This window comes from Brassica oleracea, chromosome C1 (assembly GCF_000695525.1).
Source record: "Brassica oleracea var. oleracea cultivar TO1000 chromosome C1, BOL, whole genome shotgun sequence".
Classification (NCBI taxonomy): Eukaryota; Viridiplantae; Streptophyta; class Magnoliopsida; order Brassicales; family Brassicaceae; genus Brassica; species Brassica oleracea.
The window spans coordinates 37,213,114-37,232,232 of NC_027748.1; the positions used below are offsets into that span (position 1 = coordinate 37,213,114).

The 19,119-nt window shown below is 30.5% G+C and overlaps 2 protein-coding genes across 5 annotated transcripts; both read left to right on the forward strand.

Annotated features, from left to right (window-relative positions):
* Window positions 1-2,773: 2,773 nt before the first annotated feature.
* LOC106339073 (NAI2-like protein) lies at window positions 2,774-6,545 on the forward strand. The gene is made up of 12 exons (XM_013777896.1): window positions 2,774-2,863; window positions 2,989-3,037; window positions 3,133-3,194; window positions 3,478-3,550; window positions 3,647-3,700; window positions 3,785-3,832; window positions 4,195-4,281; window positions 4,430-4,483; window positions 4,587-4,640; window positions 4,726-4,869; window positions 5,639-5,745; window positions 5,859-6,545. The coding sequence occupies exons 1-12, from the start codon at window positions 2,774-2,776 to the stop codon at window positions 6,543-6,545; spliced, it is 1,509 nt and encodes a 502-aa protein (XP_013633350.1).
* A 2,402-nt stretch (window positions 6,546-8,947) lies between these two features.
* LOC106323675 (TSA1-like protein) lies at window positions 8,948-13,826 on the forward strand. 4 transcript variants are annotated; one of them, XM_013761763.1, is made up of 27 exons: window positions 8,948-9,050; window positions 9,126-9,177; window positions 9,282-9,323; window positions 9,428-9,534; window positions 9,644-9,713; window positions 9,817-9,894; window positions 9,981-10,034; window positions 10,151-10,216; window positions 10,310-10,357; window positions 10,438-10,503; window positions 10,592-10,639; window positions 10,737-10,799; window positions 10,882-10,929; window positions 11,022-11,090; window positions 11,175-11,222; window positions 11,321-11,383; window positions 11,467-11,514; window positions 11,611-11,673; window positions 11,758-11,805; window positions 11,891-11,959; window positions 12,061-12,108; window positions 12,242-12,283; window positions 12,368-12,451; window positions 12,538-12,600; window positions 12,681-12,710; window positions 12,794-12,897; window positions 12,981-13,826. In XM_013761763.1, the coding sequence occupies exons 1-27, from the start codon at window positions 8,976-8,978 to the stop codon at window positions 13,686-13,688; spliced, it is 2,304 nt and encodes a 767-aa protein (XP_013617217.1). In that variant the 5' UTR covers window positions 8,948-8,975; the 3' UTR covers window positions 13,689-13,826. The 4 variants fall into 4 exon arrangements, with proteins under 4 accessions (XP_013617217.1, XP_013617222.1, XP_013617227.1 ...); XM_013761768.1 differs by having other exon boundaries at window positions 12,541-12,600; XM_013761773.1 differs by having other exon boundaries at window positions 9,987-10,034.
* The last annotated feature ends 5,293 nt before the right edge of the window (window positions 13,827-19,119 follow it).

A 19,119-nucleotide genomic window follows, 5' to 3' on the forward strand; every position in this document is an offset into this window, starting at 1 on the left:
TGATATCTTGCATATTTCCATTATCTTATCCATTCGTCCATGTGCATTTTGATCATATAGACTAGGATTTAGCCATGTTTAGGTTACATTTTGCATACATGAGTCTTTATCAGGTGTTGGAGTGCCACATGGAGTTCTTGGGGACATTTGGATGCATTTGGAGCTCAAAGGAGGTGAAATAGGTGATCATTGGACGAGCAGAGGATGGGAGCGAGGTTCCGCAGCGACGTCATGAGGTCGCTCCAAAGCACCTCTCAGAGCGACCTAGCTGGAGCGACCCCGTGAAGTCGCTCGCCATATTCATCATGTTGGAAGCCCAGAGCGACTTGCCCAGAGCGACACACCGAGGTCGCTTGCATCTCACACCCCTCTCGGAGCGATCTCCCAAAGCGACACCCCGAGGTCGCTCGGGTCTCTATGGCGAGACGACACGAAGCAAAGCCCGGAGCGACCTCTCAGAGCGACCCACTGAGGTCGCTCCCGAAGGCCGGAGCGACTTGTCGGAGCGACATGCCGAGGTCGCTCTGCGTCTATTGTTGGGTCAATTTCTATTTTACTTAAGGCCCTTTTGGTCATTTCATTATGCACGTTTTACATTTCTAAAACCTATGTTTTAAACATCTTTGGTAGCCACCAGGCAGATTATCTTTTGATCTATTGAGAAATACACAAAAAACTCTCTTGAGAAGTTCATCTCTTGGATTTTGATTGTTATATTCTTGTATTATTAGGTATTGCATATCTATTTGTATTCTATGTTTACTAAATTGTATATTTCGTTTAACGTTTGATTTTGTTTATTTTTCTAATGTGTTTTTGTGTTTTACTTGTTGTCAAATATATTTTGCAACATTGTACTATTTTAGTTATTACCTTCCTTTTTTGTTGTATCTTTTCATTTTAATGAAAACACATCCTCATTTGATCTTTGTATACATCTAATTAAAATTAACATTTTTTTATATTTTTATTAGTGTTGTTAGAGATCATAATTTGTATTAGGAATAAAATATTTTCATTATTGTAATTGTTATATAGTTTCTTAAATGTTTGCTCAAATTTAATATATACATATAGCAAATGGAATATAGTTTTTATTATTTCAGTTAGGTTTAACACTTACAACATTGGGTTTATTTTCTCTTTTGTACATACTTTTGAATTTACTGGTAGATTAGTTCATTATATTCTTTTGGAATCAATAATTTAAATAATCCAAAATGTAAGTACATAATTCACTGTTATAGATTTTTTTAAAAGTTTGGTAAATACATTGAAAACAAAATATTAATTATTATTATTCAGATAAAGATATTACTGGATTTTACATATTATTATATTTAGAGAATAAATAAACTTTGTTATCCAAATAATTGATTATATTTTAAAAAACAAAAAATTTATTCATTATTTTCGATAGATTGTCACATTCATTTTTAATGTATGTATTTTCATTATTTGACACATTTAATTATGTAATAGTCTTTTAGAAGGTTCTGTATAATGTATTTGTAATTTTGATTTAAAATCAAGGAAATAATTTTTTTAAGTTTATATTACTAATTAATTTAATTTAATCTAAAATACTAAAATAAATTCCAAACTAAACCCGAGTATTCCCGGATTATTTTGTAGGGTTACACCAAACGGCTATAAATTATAATGCTTCATTGTTTCGCAAAACACGCTTTCAAATCAAAGTCAATAAATGATAGTCAATTTCACAGTCTAATATATATGTGACCTCAAATCCGATAAGTCATTAACTATGTGTTTGTTTCCTCCGTTTGTTCAATTTCCTTTATTTTTGGGGGTTATAATCCATGCCAATTCTCTTGCAAATCAAAGTCAAAAATTTTTATCTTATAGTCAACTTTTCTCTGTCTTATAAATCTGACCACAAGTCTGGATGGTCATAAATTAAGTATTTGATTCATTCGTTTATTCATGGCAATTTCACAGTCTTTTAATATATACGACCTAAACTCGGTAGTGTCATAAATTATGCATTTGTTTCCTTCGTTTGTTCTTCATGGCCATGTGAACCTTTATGATATAAACTTAATTTTGTGGTCAATATCACATGCTTTATTTATTTATATATTTTTTTTGTTTAAGGAATAAAATAAAGAAATTTTCTTTTATTGAGAAATGTATATATAGTATTCTCTTACGAATTTTATTTTTAATTCTGAATCTTTTTATTGTTGGAACTAGAGTTGGACTCAGGACCGTGGAACCTCGCGTCCAGTGCCAAGCCGGCCGCACAAACGAATACGATTTGAATAATTTTTGATAATATATTGTTTTAATCGCGAAACAAATTTTAGGTTTAGTAAATAACTTTAATAGGAATTTGAACACTTTTTTTTTTTCCTTGTCGTCTATACATGGACCAGATCTGAACCTGACTTATGATATAGCGAGTGCACTTATAAAAAATCAATAAGCTCCATCACTCCATGACCCGGTCAATTAACAACTTCATAAGTTTTTTTTTTTTTTTTTTAAAAAAGGGCATAACAACTTCATAAGTTATCAAACCTTAACGTATATTTACATCATTGATTACGAAGCATATAATAGGTTATGTTACTGATGAATATATAAAAAGACTCGTGAATTGATTATATGTGTATATATAAAAAGACTCGTTAGTTTAGTCTGCATCATGGGCTCTATTTAAAGCACAAGAAGTTTTGCTTCAAACATCAAAACAACTAAAAAGTACAATATTAAGGATCAAAACAGTGTATTTAATTTGGTGTCTGTAATGGCAATCTCCACGATGGGAAAGAAAAATGTGGGTTTGGCCCTAGCAATGTGTCTCGTTCTCTCAAGCTTTCATGAGATTTCTTGTCAGGTAAGCAAGCCACAATCAGATACCTTTTTCCTAATTATTACCATACAAAACAATTAAAGAAGGAATAATAAGATGAAGATCAGAATTAAAATTGACTTGCATGCATGGATTTGGTTTTTGTTTAGGTTGGCGAAAGCAGGGAATTTGGAACGTTAGAGAGTCAAGAATCTGAATGTAAACTATATATTTGACGAACTTAATATTATTGTTATCTTAACGTCGATATATAAATAGCAACTGTATTGAATTTGGGTTTTGTTTGGGTGCAGCTAATGTCCAAACCTTCGAAGGGAAAGCCACATCATCTGTGTCTCACTCTGTCGAAGCCGAGGTAAACCTAACATTCTTTAATGTTATGACTCAATTCTAGGTTAAAAAATGAGGTGGACATAGAACATTTTGACGTCTCAATTCAGCTAGGTTAAAATAAAAGGCGAGGTAAACTAGAACATTATTTTGATGTTTATAAGTTATATAACTCAATTCTAGGTAAAAACAATAATTTATGGGTGATTTGGTGTACATTTTTTTGGCATTTGTTAAGATTTCTTAAGTAAACAGGTTAATTTTGTAAAGAAAAAAAATGTGGTTTGTGAACTTTCGGTTATATATAGTCTGAAGATGCTAGTAGTTATGAAGCGGGTCAAGGTTCGAGTAGCTCGGACGACATCAAACGTCTATTGCAAGGTATAGTGGATTAGAACTACCTATTCAGATTGAATAAGAAAGGCCATGTAGATCCGTTACGTTATTAATAGGTTTGTCCTTTTCGATCGACTGTAGGGTTTAATAAAAATGCTGGATCTGAAGCTGAATTAATGGATGCTTCTGAAACCGGTAAGAGGTTCTTTTTATTCTACTTTGCTTCTCGAAGGCACAGTTGTTTTTGGTAACATTTTTCTTATGCGTTGTTAAATTCAGGTGCTTCGAATCAGGAAAGGGTGAAAGAGCTTCAACGCCAGATAGAAGGTAACTTTATCTATAAATGTGTTCTTAGGTAATCTTGAACCCCTTCTTGGTGCATGAAGTGATATATTGTTAATATCCAAGACTTCTAATGTATTTTTGCTATTTTTCGTCTAAAATAGAAGTATAATTTACTCAAATACATCCCTCTAAAATAGCATTCTTCTATTATAAAGTAAGAAAAACAGAAGAATGTTATTTATTCCTTTATTTATAGAAAGAAAACTAGTAATATATATATATTTTTTAAAATAGTAAATTTACTTCTAAATATTATTATATAAGAAAAAATATAGATGAGTTGGAAATGCTTAAGTAGTTTTATTCCAACTAATAGCTGTTCACATGTTCCATTTCGATCCTAGATTCGGCATCTAGCAGAACTGTTGTAGAAGAAGAAAAAATCACAGAGGAAAAGAGTAAGGTGGAAACAAGTGGAAACACATTCCAAGGTACAGTTTGAGATGATAAAAAGTTTTTTTATATAGTTAATACTTGTTTGTATTAAAACTTTTTGTCTAGAGAATTTAATTTAAATTTTTTTTACATCCGAATTTAATTTAATTTGCTGAAGCTTATTTGTTCATTTCTTAATTCCAGGGGGTGAAAATACAGATGATGGAAGAATATATTATAACAACGGTGAAAAGGAATGTAAGAATACACTTCAGTTAGTGTTCTTGTTTACTTCTTTATATGCTAGTTAGATCTCTAGAGATCTCTTGCAAAAGAGTTCTTATATCATGCATTGTAACAGCTGAGGGAAACCAAGGGTTCATGATAAAGGAACCGACAATAACAAGAAATGAAGGTATATATAATCTTCCTATTCTCAAGGCAGTTCTTAAAAGAGTTATCAGATCATTGTGATGTATATAATTAGTTACCTTTTTCAGATGGGTCAATGGGGAGTCGTGAGCAGTATGAGTCGAAGCAAGAGTCAGTGGAGGGTCGTCTAGAGTATGAGTCGAAGACAAGCAGTAGTGGCTCAGGGGTTTTGGGATCTCTAGCAATTGGACAGTCAGATTTGTCTACTAGGTGTTTTCCTGCACCATGTGCAGTAATTAATTTTTTAAACAAATAATTTTTATTAAATATTATAGATTTTACTATTTTCTTACTAATATTTAGATTTGATATATATTAAATCAATTTGTATAAAACTAATAAAAATGATATAAAATTATATAATTATCAAAAATTTAGCCTAAACAATATTTCTAAAATTTGTAGATATATAAGAAACTAATGATCTTAATGATTAGATAGTTAAATTTTTTTAAAAAAATTGTAGAAATTTTTGAAAGTTTTAGTAATACAAATTGTATAATTATACAAAATAATAATATTTCGAAATTTAAAATGTTATATATGAATATATTTATTTTATAGATGATGTATGAGTTATTACCATATTTTAAAAAAGTTTACCAAAAATAAATATCAATATTAAATGTAATATATGAATTATTACCATATTCTAATAAGTTTGCCAAAATATAAATCAACATTAAATGAAATTATTCATGTCATATTTTTTCAGAAGTCATGTCATTAATTTCAGTAGTCATATCATATTTGTTTTGTGAAATTGTTTGTAAAAGAAACATGTGGCAAAATCACTTCGTAAGTATAGTCTAGGGAATATGTCGTATAAGAAATTTTGTTACCTAAATATTAAGCAAGAAATATGCTGAATCCGTTTCGCAATCTCTAAATGCCCTAGTTACAAGAAACTCAGAAGAGCATTATAAAAAAACAAGAAACTCAGAAGAGCTTAATTAATTTTTTATTGCTGTGGGCATGCAGGTGCATGGCGCTGTATTAACCAAGACAATAATGGTGTTAAGGGAGACGATTCTATAGTTATACCAAAGTATGACTTAAATGACATCATCAAGGAAGAATCCATCAAGGTAATGCTCCTTAGGCTTGGAGAATATTTCCATGAAATATAGTCAATAATTTATTGGGATAAAATGAATTATTTTAGTAACATCACTATAAATGTGTTAACTTTGATATGTAGGGCTCCTCGTCAAAGACCTCTAGTCTCATAACATCGCTGACCGAGATTGTTGATAATCATAAGAAAAGACGATGGACGACAGATGTAAAAATAGGAAAGGTTTCTACTACAGAAACATCAGAGAAGGTGACGAAGCTAAAAATGACCTTGAAAAAGTACGTTGGTATAAAGGTGCGTGAGCTCGTGCATCGTTCGGATTACGAGGAGATACTGACGATGGCTGCACGCTATGAGGAACTAACCCGGGCTAAGGTAACCTACATATCGAGGCTGGCCACATACGGGACTGTGATAAGAGAAGTATTCAAAGCCTCTCAGCGTGTGAAAACCGTGCACCAGCGTGTCATATTGCATGAAAACGTGGCCATAGAGAAGCAGAAAAGGGTGGACGCTGAGTTCGAGTTAGTCAAAGCTTTGGCTCAGAAAGGAGACAACTTGGCCGTCCAAATATTCGCAATGAAGAAGGCGGTGTTGAAGCTTGAGGCCGAGAAGAAACAAGTTGAGATTCAATTCCAGAAGAGTGTCGAGAATCTGTCAAGTGTTCTAGAGGAATCGTCTCACGCATACGAGAAGCATCGTGTGGTTGTGCGCGAGTGGAAGGAGGTGCAAGCATCTGCTGAATATTCGCTTGAGACCATCGAGAAGGCAGATGTCGTTTGGGTTCAGTTTCTCAACACTCTTACTTAGATACAAGTACTCTCTTCTGTTTCTTCTCAATTGATTTACACACTTTTTTATCTTGTTTTATGTTTCAGTATTCCTTGTCATCGTTACTTTTCAATAAAATTTGTTTGTTTTCGATCGAGACTATATATGGACTAATGTCATCATCCTTATAAACTAAATTCAATAAATTTATTTTATTAATTCAAAGCTAAAGATATATCATGTCATCATGGCTTTGAAAGTAATATGAGTATAACTTGCTGAGTTGTGAACAATTTAGTTTCATCAACAAAACAACTTTTTCAACTCCTGCATATTTACTTCATCTTCTTAATACTAGATTAATTTAGGCCAAGTTAATTAATCTAGAAGCTAGTAAATCATTTTATGTCCAAATTGTGTTCGATGAAACATATGAATGTTTTGTATTTTTAGACAATAAAGATTAATTTGTCCAAAAAGACAATAAATATTAATGAATGAAGTGCAAATTAACTACTTAGACTTGTGTTTAACACACAACAGATTTGTGATTATTAATATAAATTGATGTTAGATATTTAATTAGTATATGATATTATCAATGAAATGAATTAGTTTACATTACTGTTCTTAAACCTAAATATTACTATTGATTGCTTAATCATCATAAATTAGTATCTAGTCACTCAAATTTACTTTAAACCCAAGAATTTATTTGGTAATCATTTTTTAAAATTATCTGCTTCAACTCCCATTTGGTGTTTTAGTTGCTTCTTGTTAACTCTTTGTCTACTTGCTTTTATTGCAAGGTTCATTTGATCATTTTAATTTGAATTATCACAGTTATTAGAATTGATTAAACTTGTTTACCTTAAATTAGATTACTATTTACATTTACAATATGTCTATTCACTCTTTTTGAGGTTCGACTTTCAGTACTACTACTACATTGATATGTTGTATGCTCAGGGATGAGTGTAGTTGAGGTTATTAAACTTCAACCATATCAAAATGACAATATCGTTATATTTTATAGGTTATTTTTCCTTTCATATAAGTACTTTACACAAACATAGGACTTACATATATATACTATCAGCTCAAAATTGTTGATTGGTAAAAAGTGTTTAAAATAGAAATTATAGCCAACGTCTTGCGATCGTGAAGTCTGATTTTGAATTAATGATCTCTTTTAAAAGTATATGACGGTTCTTTTTTGCTAAAAATATAGTTGATGGTTGAGTTAAGGCCGACACATATGTGTCACATATGCATGATCATATATAAAATGTATTTAATTGTCTCATGTTGCACGCTAATATTATCTTATACCTGTAAACATTTCTCAGCCAATGAGTACAATGTAAAACACTGATCGACAGACTAGTCTATATAAAATATATGTGCTTATCTAAAAGATACGATTTAGTAGTACTGACCATCGCATTATTGAATTACATCAGCAAAGAAGTTCACAGAACGTGGACAACTTTATCTTTTTATTAAGATTAACATGGACTCGATTAGACTCTGATGTTAATTTTAATTAAAACCTTTTTGTTCTAAGTTTAGACCACAACGTTATGTAATATTAATTTTGTTTCAAGTGTAACTCTATGATGTGCGTTACGTTCTAAAAATTTTCTAAGGTGTTTTTCCAGTTGAACCAACAGCACTTGATTCAAAATATAAACATTTAGCTTATTATTCCAAAAAAAGTTCATTAAAAATTTGTTAAATGTTAGATTCGGGTTTATTATGGGCTTCCAACTCAAAACCAATTGGCAATAAGTGGATTGGCCCTAGCCCTTTATATATTACTTAATATCCCATTGATTGTCCAATGTGGGATACATATCCCTTAATTCCTCTCCTCGAGATGATGGCTCTTATCGGCCAGAAATCTCGGAAACTTTTAAAGACAGTTATACTCGGTCGAGCGAGTCAACTACGGCCTATATAACCGGTCGGGTAGGGTTAATATTAATTAGGGGTTTAACTTATTAGGATCTGGGCTCTGATACCATGTTAGATTCGGATTTATTATGGGCTTCCAATTCAAAACCAATTGACAATTAGTGGATTGGCCCTAACCCTTTATATATTACTTAATATCCCATTGATTGTCCAATGTGGGATACATATCCCTTGATATTAAACATATTCAAAGAAAATAATGTTAGCCTAAGATAAAACTGTGATTGATACATAGTGGATATTGGATAAGCATAATTGCATGAAGGTTTTACAGAGTCCCAAAGTTAACTACTGAAGATAAAATAAAGAGCGGTGACTTGTAAGCAGTAGGAACGTGGAATATATAAAAAAAGTAAAGCCACGTGAATTTATATTATTAAATTAGAAAACCACGTTGAGTTGTTAATTTGGGTTTTATTTAAAGTCTTGTTATGTGTTTTCTCAAGCTTCAACACAGTGTATCTCTTGATCTTTGCGATAACAACTTACGCCATGGGAACAAAGTTCTTAGCTCTGGTTTTGTCTCTCTGTCTTGTTCTCTCAAGCTTCTATGAAGTTTCTTGTCAGGTACGCCATACACAAAACACTATTTCTCTAAAACCATTTGAATTGATTTCAAACGCATTGACTTTTGCTGTGTAGGATGAAGGAACTACAGGTTTGAATTTAGATCTAATCGACCGTGAATACCAAGGTAATATTACGATAAATTGTCTGAAGAGGCTCATAGTTTTTGTTAGGTCATAACAAGGAAATGATTTTTTTTTTGAACTAATAGGAAATGATATTTTGTTGCAGATAATGTCAAGTCTCTCCAAGGCAACGAAGGAGAAGATCAATGTAAGACCTCTCTCTCTCTCTCTCTCTCTCTTGTTTCTTTTTCTGCAAATTACCGTCTATGACTAAGACAATTAATCTCTTTGTTGTGTATGTGATCTAATCAGCTGGTGGTCAGAAAAACAGTACAGTGACGGTTAATAAGACTATTTCTCTGTCTCTATCAGAAGAATCCGTGGAAACTCTTAAAGATTCTGCTGATACCTCGTCTCAGGTAGCTTGCTAGGGTTTGGATTTGGTTTAGGATGACTATGATCTAAAGATTGCTGCAAAGTAGTGCGACTCTTGATTAATATCTGGTGTCTTGTGATTTGGATCTATAGTTAGGAGCTGTTACTGATGAAGTCGTTACACCTTCCAGTATGTTGGACCATATCGAACTTGAGTTCCAAGGCAAGTCAAGAAGTTTCCTCTGTTTTGATCTGTTTTTCTTAAAAGTTGATTATGTTTGGATCAAAGTCTTGACATGAATGGTTTGTTTGTTTCTTGATAACAGCACATATCGATGAACTTGAAAAGGCTGGATCTGACGGTATCAACAAAGTTGATGAATCCAAGGATGATGAAGAACTAGGTTTGAAAAAACAAAAAAAACAAAAAATCTCCATATTCATCTAGTACCCTTTTGCTAAATGAGTGTTAACTATGCTGTCTTTGTAATTTTAGCTGCTCAGAGGAAGAAAATGATGGAGGAGATTGAACGCGAGTTTGAAGGTACTTTTAGATGTTTCTGTCTAACTTCACATTAGTTCTTGAAACCAATGTTATTGATAGATTCATACTGACTTTTGGTTTATGTCTTTGTTTCATTACCTCATAATTACTTACAGCTGCTGTAGCTGGATTTGAAAAACTCAAGATTGACGGTTCCACTCAAGGAATAGATGATGAACAATGTAAAAACACACATTCTTCCTCTAGTACTTGTTACCAATCATTTGGTTCTTCTTCTATATTCTAATTCCAAGTTTTCTATTCTTGTGTTACAGCTGCAATGAGACAAAGCATGATTGACGAGATTGAACGTGATTTTGAAGGTATTTTAACATTAAAAATATAATATTTGTTTAATTAAGTACTTAGTTAACTAATAATTAGTTTCATTTCCAAATTGAAGCTGCTACAAAAGGTCTTGAACAACTAAAGGCTGATGATTTAACTGGTGTCAGCGATGCAGAACATGGTTCAAAACTCTCTCGCATTGTTACTTTGTTAGATGCAATGTCTTTATTTACTGTATTACTGAGTCAGGCTTTGTGTGTTTGTTATAGCTGCAAAGAGACAGAAGATGCTAGAAGAGATCGAAAGAGAGTTTGAAGGTATCTTAATACTTAACCATAACTAGTGTTTTGTTAGGTCACTTCATTTTACCTTTACAAAACCATCTTAGACTTTGTTTTGTCCTCTGTTTTGCAGAAGCTACAAAAGGTCTTGAAGAACTAAGGCACTCCACTTCAAGCACGGATGATGAATCACACTGTAATATTTGCTCTCCCTCTATTCTCATGATACCTACATATTTAACTAGAGGACTCATAGATCTCATTTGTCTTCTTATTAGCTGCAACTAGAACAAGCATGCTAGATGAGATTGAGCGTGAGTTTGAAGGTATCTTGACATACTCCTACTAATTGATTCACATTCTTTGTGGTGAGACTTCTTAGATTAACGATTATGTTTACATCTTCTTCTACTTGCAGCTGCTACAAGTGGTCTTAAACAGCTAAAGATTAATGCTCACACTGTCCAAGATGATGACAAAGAACAAGGTAAGAAACTCTCATCTCTACTTTGATACCTTCTTGTCCCTCATTCAGTTTTCTGAGATAGATATATGTTATGTCTTTTCACAGCTGCCAGGAGACAGAGTATGCTAGATGCAATTGAACGTGAGTTTGAAGGTAATGTGACTTAATAATCATCACACGCATAGAGATTCTTTTACTCTCTCTCTCTCTTGGTTTCAAGAAGTTCTTAAAGAGTGTTTCCTCTCTTGCAGCCGTTACCGATAGCTTTAAACAGCTTGATGATCTCGCTGATAACAAAGATGAGGGAGACCAATGTAAAATAATATCACCATTTAACCTTTTAGAAGTTCCTTTACCTTTCTTGGAGGTTTAGTCTCATGCATGTCTTTGTTATCAGCTGCAAAGAGGCAAAGTATGTTGGATGAGATTGAGCGTGAATTTGAAGGTACTATCATCATATTCATTATCCATGTTAAACCTCTTGTCGTTCTTAGATCAAATTTTGAACCATTTCCTCTGTTTTACCCAAACTACTTTGCAGCTGCTACAAGTAGTCTTAAGAAACTAAACCTTGAAGATTCCACTGAAGGAGATAGTGAAGAAAGTAATGAATTGTTCTAACTACTTTTTATGATCACTTTGCATCTTCCATAGTATTCTGAAGAATGGTTGATGTTTTTTGTTACAGATGCAAGGAGAAATAGCATGCTTGAAGCTATCGAACTCGAGTTTGAAGGTTACTTTCACATAATAAACTTATTTGCTGAATGTTTCTTCTTCAAAAAAGATCAAGTACATAAGTTATTTGTTCTTACTTGCAGCTGCTACAAAAGGTCTTGGAGAGGGAAAGGCTAGTGATTCAACTCAAGGCAAGGATCATGATGAACACTGTAAAAATATTCTTCCCTCTTGTAGCTGTAAAAGATATATGTTCCAAATTTTTTTTATAATGTATACTGAATCAGATTTTTGTTTCCACGTTTTGTTGCAGCTGCAAGTAGAAAAAGTATGCTTGATGCTATTGAACGCGAGTTTGAAGGTACTTCAACACATAACTCTCTCTGAATATGAAGAAAACTTGGTGCAATAAGTCTTGACAAGTATATGAATTCAAATCAGAATGTTGTAGAAAGAGTTTTCTTATGTATTCTTTTTCATATTCCATGTTTCAGCTGCAACTAAGGGCCATGTAGAAAAGACTTATAAAGATCAAGGTACTAAGAGTTTGATACCTTTGTTCCTCTTAAAGCCTTCTAAAATAAATTATAAAACATTTTTTCCCTTTTTTTTGTTAACAGCTGAAACTCAGAGAAGCAGCATGTTGGAAGAAATCGAACGCGAATATGAAGCAGCTGCAAGTGCAAAGGCTTCTGGAAAATACTGTAAGAAACCACTTCTTCTGTTTATGTCATGTTTCCATCTTTTAGTTTCTTTTGGTCTAAGACAGCTCTTACATGTGTTGTCACAGCAGCAGCTGCAAAGAGTTCATCAACCATAAGTACAGTTCAGAAAACTTCTGGTGGATCCAACTGTAAGTACTACAAAGATTCTCACAAACACATTTCTCTAAATTGAACTTGATCTCAATGTTCATATGTTTATTTTCTACAGCTGGCTTTAGCGGTCTTCTAAAGTCTACAGGTTAGCTTTGAATCTTTCTAAACCAAAGAAACACACAAGAGAGCTATTTTAAAATGTTTTCTCTCTATTTGTGTTTCTTGCAGATGGTGTGTGTGGTTGTTTTAACAAAGGCACAGATGGTCTTAAGATTGACACAGATTGTTCAATTAACATAGGGGAGATACTCGCTGAAGAATCAAACTTCCAGGTTTGTTATCTATATTTTTCTTTGTAACAACAATGGTAGGACTCTAATATCTAAATCAGTTTCTTGATTTTGTGCTTTGGTAGGGATCAGAGAGCTCTAGCCTCACAACTTCACTGAACAATCTCTTTCACACCCATAGACAAGAAACAACCTCAAAGGTAGGCAAAGTCCTTGGCTCATCTTTAACAGTCACTTCCACCGAAAGCGAATCATCCGCTACATCGGAGAACATAGACAGCTTAAAGGAAACCCTAAAGAAGCTACGCGGTCTAAGCGCACGTGACCTTGTAAACCATCCCAACTTCGACGAGATCATAGAAGCCGGTACGCGTTACGAGGTACTCAGCTCAGCTTCAATAGGTTACATCTCTTTGCTAGCCAAATACAAAACCGTCATTAAAGAAGGACTCGAGGCTTCACAGAGAGTCCACATCGCTCAAACCCGCGCCAAGCTTCTCAAAGAAACCGCCATGGAGAAGCAGAGATCCGTGGACGCCGAGTTCGCATTCGCCAAGACACTTGCCCATCAGGGAGACGCGTTGTCTATCAAAATCTTTGCGATCAAGAAACTGTTGGTTAAGCTTGAAGCAGAGAAACTGAACGTTGATCTAAAGTTTAAATCTACAGAGACCAATCTAGCAAGACTTCTTAAGGAGGCTTCTCATGCTTATGAAGAGTATCATGTGGCTGTGCGTAAGGCGAAGGACGAACAAGCTGCTGAGGAGTTCGCTCTTGAGACGACCAAGAGAGCTGAACATATTTGGGTTCAGTTTCTTAGTTCACTTAATTGAACTAATGAGGTTGTTGATTGTGGTTAAGACATGTGTTCAACTAGTTGTGGTTCTTGTCTTGTTTTTCTTGGTCTTGTTTTGTTACAGACTTTGTTTGTTGGTTATATCAGGTGAGAGAGGTTGAGTCTGTTCATAGATAGAAAAGAGTCTGTGAGAGATGTGAGCCCCAAAATAATGTTTTATTCCTCTAATAAATTTGTTTTTTTTTCCCATTTCTAGCTGATTGCAGCATGAGTGACTATTTCAAAGGTATCTCTTGGTATTAAAATATTAATATTTACAAATAATTCAATTATTTGATTAAAAATTAATATTTTTAAAATAATAGTATCAATTAAAAATGACAAGTAATTAAAAGAACTTCACCATTTTCTAAAAAAAAAATTCAAATGACTATTGTCAACTTCTACTCTAATTTTTTTCTTACTATGTCTTTTTTGTTTATTAGTATTATTTTGTGAGAAACTTTTGTATATCATTATTTATTTTTTGTCACTTGACTCGTTTTATAGCAGTATGCAGATGCTATTGACAATTGCATAGGCCACAACTGAAAAAATATAAAGTTTAGTGTTTTTCTTGGGTTCACCCTCCCTCCAATAATAGGTTGCTACATGTTTTTGAAAAAAAAGGAAAAAAAGATGAAAAAAATAGTAGTTATTGCCAAAAAAGGGAAAAAAAAACACAAAACCTTGTTAACGTCATTGTCGGGTTTTGTAACCCTTGTTTTGTGAATTCTCTTGAACTTTGATAACATGAATTTGCTCCCAAATAATTCTTAGCTTAAGAATGTCGTTGAACTTCAATCTCAATTGGTTCATTTATGCTTCCATTACTGGGAAGTTTTGTAATAGATAGTAATACGCTGTTCCTGATTACAACATTACGTGAATGGTGATTTTTTTTTAGAAATGTTACGGAATGCATTATTTTTCGTCATTCTTTGGTCACCATTCGTACACTTAGCAAACCGGTTACGAGATCAATTTATTCATAGAAGTACTGAAGTTTCGTTAAAGGGAACTAATGATGCAGCTAGAATATTTGGAAAATATTCTTAAATATTTTAATTATTTGATTTATTAAAATAGGATAATTATTTTTATTGATTTAGGGTTTTTATGGTTTCTTTTATATATAGCCATTTAGGCTTACATTTGTATTCAGTTTACTGATTGATTTATAAAAGAGAGGTTTGAAACTCTTTATTTCCTTGTTACGGCTAGAAGAACTTGAGAGTTCTCAACGAATCAAGAAGACATCGATTCTTAGGTATTATTTATTTTAGTTTAGATTTAAATTAAAAAAATAAATCTAGAACCAATTAATATCACTTGCCAAATAATCTAAATTATATTACAAATAATGATTTATGGAACTAATTGTTCAAATTATATAAATAATAATAACATTTGATAACTTATTTTTTATTTTTATAAACTAAATAATATAATGAACGAAACTTTTTATAATTCTTAATTATTTTAATTAGATCTAAAATAAAAGATAAGTCTAAAAGTAATTATTATCACTTGCCAAATAACCTAAATGATATTACAAAGAATAATTAATGGTAGCTAATTTTCAAAGTTATAGAAAGTGTAATAATGTTTGATCAATTCTTTTTATATTTATATACTACATAAAATAATGAATAAAAAACAATTTATAGAAATCGATATAATGATTTCATATTCATATAAAAATATAGTAGTATCTAATAACACTAAATAATCTCTTATAATGTCCATATATGCTTTATAAATAATTAGGTTTTGAAGATTGGATGAATTATATTTAACGGACATGCGAGAATTTTGATTTAAAACATGTTTTGCATTTAAGTCAAATAATATAGTGAATAAGGTAATGTTATGATTGAAAAGAATAATTTTATGACTGAATAGAATTCTATGATGGATTTTTGGTTTATTGATTGTATGTTTTATATTACTATTTAGAGAGAAAAAAATATTGGGCAAAAAGTATGTAAAATTTAGGAAACAATTAGCAAAACTTTAATAAAAAAACGAAACGATAATGAGAAAAATAAGAAGAGACCGAAGAAGATGCATAATATGTGTTGGTGAAGTTAATGTGATAATTATATATATAATTTCACAAGCATTTGTTATAACTAAATATTCATCAGTTATTTTTACATCAAATTTATTGAAATTTTATAACTAATTTTCAAATTATTTGAAGTTAACAGTTATATTTTTAATGTTCAAACTATATGACACTGTATACATAATATATAATTTCATACATTATTTATATCCGCGAATTCGCAGGCAACTACCTAGTTAATATAAAAAAAACTGTTATGAATATTATCTAAAGAAAAAAATAATGAAAATGTTAAATAATGTAAATTAGGGTATTTAATAATTACAACCATTGTACAGCTTCAAAACTAGGAAACTAGTGTTTATAAAGGGGACAATTGGGTCTGAGGCTATTTTCTTTACATAATATTCAAAACATTTTTTTAATTAATTTAGTAATATATTAAATAGTACAACTTACAATATATGTAATAAAATTAAACATTCTACTATATCATTTTTTATCTCATATTATTTATAATTGCATTTGTGAACAAAAAAACCTGAAAATGTTTTCTTTTAAATCATAATTATTAAAAGTTAAATAAATTGTAGTTTATTTTTTGACACATCCATGATAAAAAAAAAAATTCTTGCAATGTAATGATAATATTAGAGCAAAAATTATTTTTTCTATCACAAATCAAATGAACCAAATTTCTACTGCTTAAACATAAAATTATAAATTTTGATATAATTTGTTTTACAAAAAAAAATATTTGGTATAAAATAATTGATATTAAATAATTTGGGTGTAATAAAATCCCAACAATCAATGGCATTGCTGAAGATGTAATAATCTGGTTTTTTTTAAAAACAATTCTCACTTCCCATCACTTTTTTCTTTATTCAGTTTAAATGAAGCAAATTAATATTATATACGCCACATCATACATTTTCAATCTATTTAATTTAGTATTTAATGTTTGAAAAATTGTGAAAATGCTGATTGTATATGGTCCAGTGTTTCCTGAGACTCTCTGACCAACACGAGTTTTCTCTGCTTTCTCAAAAGTTCTATGACACAAAATTCAAAATAAAAGACTTCATTTTTTCGAAATTTAACAGACTTCATATTTCAAACGGATCGATATTATTGTACATATATTAATATATATTCAATTACAAAGGAAATTTCCATTGATAATGATCTACTCACGTCAGTCATCCATATGTACAGTATATGTAATACTAGGGTCGGCATGCGCGTATCAAAATTTAAAAGATTTCATATTTCAAACTGATCGATATTATTGTACATATATTAATATATATTCAATTACCAAAGAAATTTCCATTGATAATGATCTACTCACGTCAGTCATCCATATGTACAGTATATGTAATACTAGGGTCGGCATGCGCTACGCGCGGAATATAATTTATGTATGATATATAAAAATATATAATCAATATGACTAATTATTTAGTTGTATAGCATTACAATATATCATAATTTACTTTTTTATATGAAAAATATTATTTTGGTATGATAGATAATATATGTTTGTTTCGGAGTTTCCATGAATATTTTTAAGATCTTTTATAAACTATTATATAATTTGATAAAATAAATATATTTCTAGTTGCTAAATGCTGGTGATAAGATAACGAACGTCTTAGATAGCATACTCATTTTAATCTTGAGATTTTTTAAAATGTTATAAGTTTGTAAATTTGTATGTTTTTAGTTTTTTGATGATAAATTCATATTGATTATTTTTTCTATCATTCTTTATGTTATCCTTCATTCTAATTTATTGTTTGTCGTCTTTATAATTTTATTAAAAAATTTAACTAATTTATTTGACATGCTTTCTTAGACTCTTTATTTTTTTTATCTAACTTGTAAACATTGTTCTTTAGATATTTTCTTCAACATAACTCAACAGAGAGAATCTTAAACTTTATATGTTATAATAGGTGGACCTGACTAATGATTATAAGAATTCATCATTTAGTTTGCTTTAATAACAATTGTTTTAAAAAATATTGTAGATCACATCATGTTAGATTTATTTCACTATAGCTTATTTGTTTAGTTTCTATGAAGATTTTGACTGTAACTGACTAAACAAATATTTGTACAAGCATAAAATAATAATGTTGATTAATATTTAAAATTTTAATGGATAAATAAATTCGTTAGTTTTTTGATTGATTAAAAATATTTTGAAACGCATAAATGAATTATGGCTTGCGATTCCCTCTCTCTATCTCTGCTCTCTTACTTAACATCTTTGAGAGAGAGAATGTAAATTTGAAATATTTTTCTTATATTGGAATTATTCTCTACTCTATCCAATTTTTTGTGTGATACATTTTTTCTTTATTGGATTTTATCTTCGGCTTTGTATGCCTACTTTCTGTCGCGAATGTTTTACATTTTTTTTTGTAATATTTCTCATTCACTATTATTGTTCATAAACTTCAAGTCCTATATTCTTGACGCATTCCTTGTTCATGAAGATTATGTTTGGTTTTTCGATTTGGATATTATAAAAGAAAACATATTTGATATTGATTTATAATTTATGTTGAAAATACACTTTTGAGATTTTATTTTAAAGAGTTATATTTTTATTTGTGTTCCTGGAAGGAAAAATATTGTATCTATATCTATGAATCAATTTAATTTTAATGATTTATTTATTAGTTTACCTTATTTGATGTTGAATTCCATTTTGTGTTATCAATTTTGGAAATTTTACCATTTTAAAAATAGTAAACTATAATTATGATTTTTCATATTTTGATTGTTTTTTTTCTAATCCTTTGTGTATACTCTCAGTGACTTATAGCCTCATACATAGTATATTTTATTTTTGAATATTTTCAATAGTATATAGCATAAACTTTGAAAACCATGAGTTGAATTAATTTACTTATAATTGTTTGAAAGTCTTGTATTTTTAATATTAATTCTTATTTTATATTTTATTTTATTTTAATGTTAAATTTTGAGAAATATTAAATATTAAGTAAATTTATTTATAATGTTTTACCTTTGTTAACTTACCTTGTTTGATATTGGTTTCTATTTTATTTTAAATGATCTTATGGAATTTTTTTAATCCTAATCAAAAATTAATGAATTGTTTCTCACTGATTTATAGTCTTACGTTATATATAATGCATGTTATTCATGAATATTTTCAGTAGCATATAGCCTAAATTTTGAAAATCATGAGTTAAATTTATAGTTATAATTGTTTCAATTATTGCATTTTAAAATTAATTATTATTTTAGTTAATTTATGTTAAATTCGAAATTATTATTATATATATATAAAGTTAATATATATAATGTTTTTACTTTT

What these genes read in the sequence shown, in the direction of transcription:
- LOC106339073 (XM_013777896.1), top strand. Translation starts at nt 2,774, where the DNA reads ATGGCAATCTCCACGATGGGAAAGAAAAATGTGGGTTTGGCCCTAGCA. An exon ending in GACAATAACAAGAAATGAAG is followed by an intron (nt 4,641 to 4,725) that starts GTATATATAATC and finishes TACCTTTTTCAG; the next exon opens with ATGGGTCAATGGGGAGTCGT. An exon ending in TCAAGGAAGAATCCATCAAG is followed by an intron (nt 5,746 to 5,858) that starts GTAATGCTCCTT and finishes TTTGATATGTAG; the next exon opens with GGCTCCTCGTCAAAGACCTC.
- LOC106323675 (XM_013761763.1), top strand. Translation starts at nt 8,976, where the DNA reads ATGGGAACAAAGTTCTTAGCTCTGGTTTTGTCTCTCTGTCTTGTTCTC. An exon ending in CAAGGATGATGAAGAACTAG is followed by an intron (nt 9,895 to 9,980) that starts GTTTGAAAAAAC and finishes CTGTCTTTGTAA; the next exon opens with TTTTAGCTGCTCAGAGGAAG. An exon ending in AGGAATAGATGATGAACAAT is followed by an intron (nt 10,217 to 10,309) that starts GTAAAAACACAC and finishes CTTGTGTTACAG; the next exon opens with CTGCAATGAGACAAAGCATG.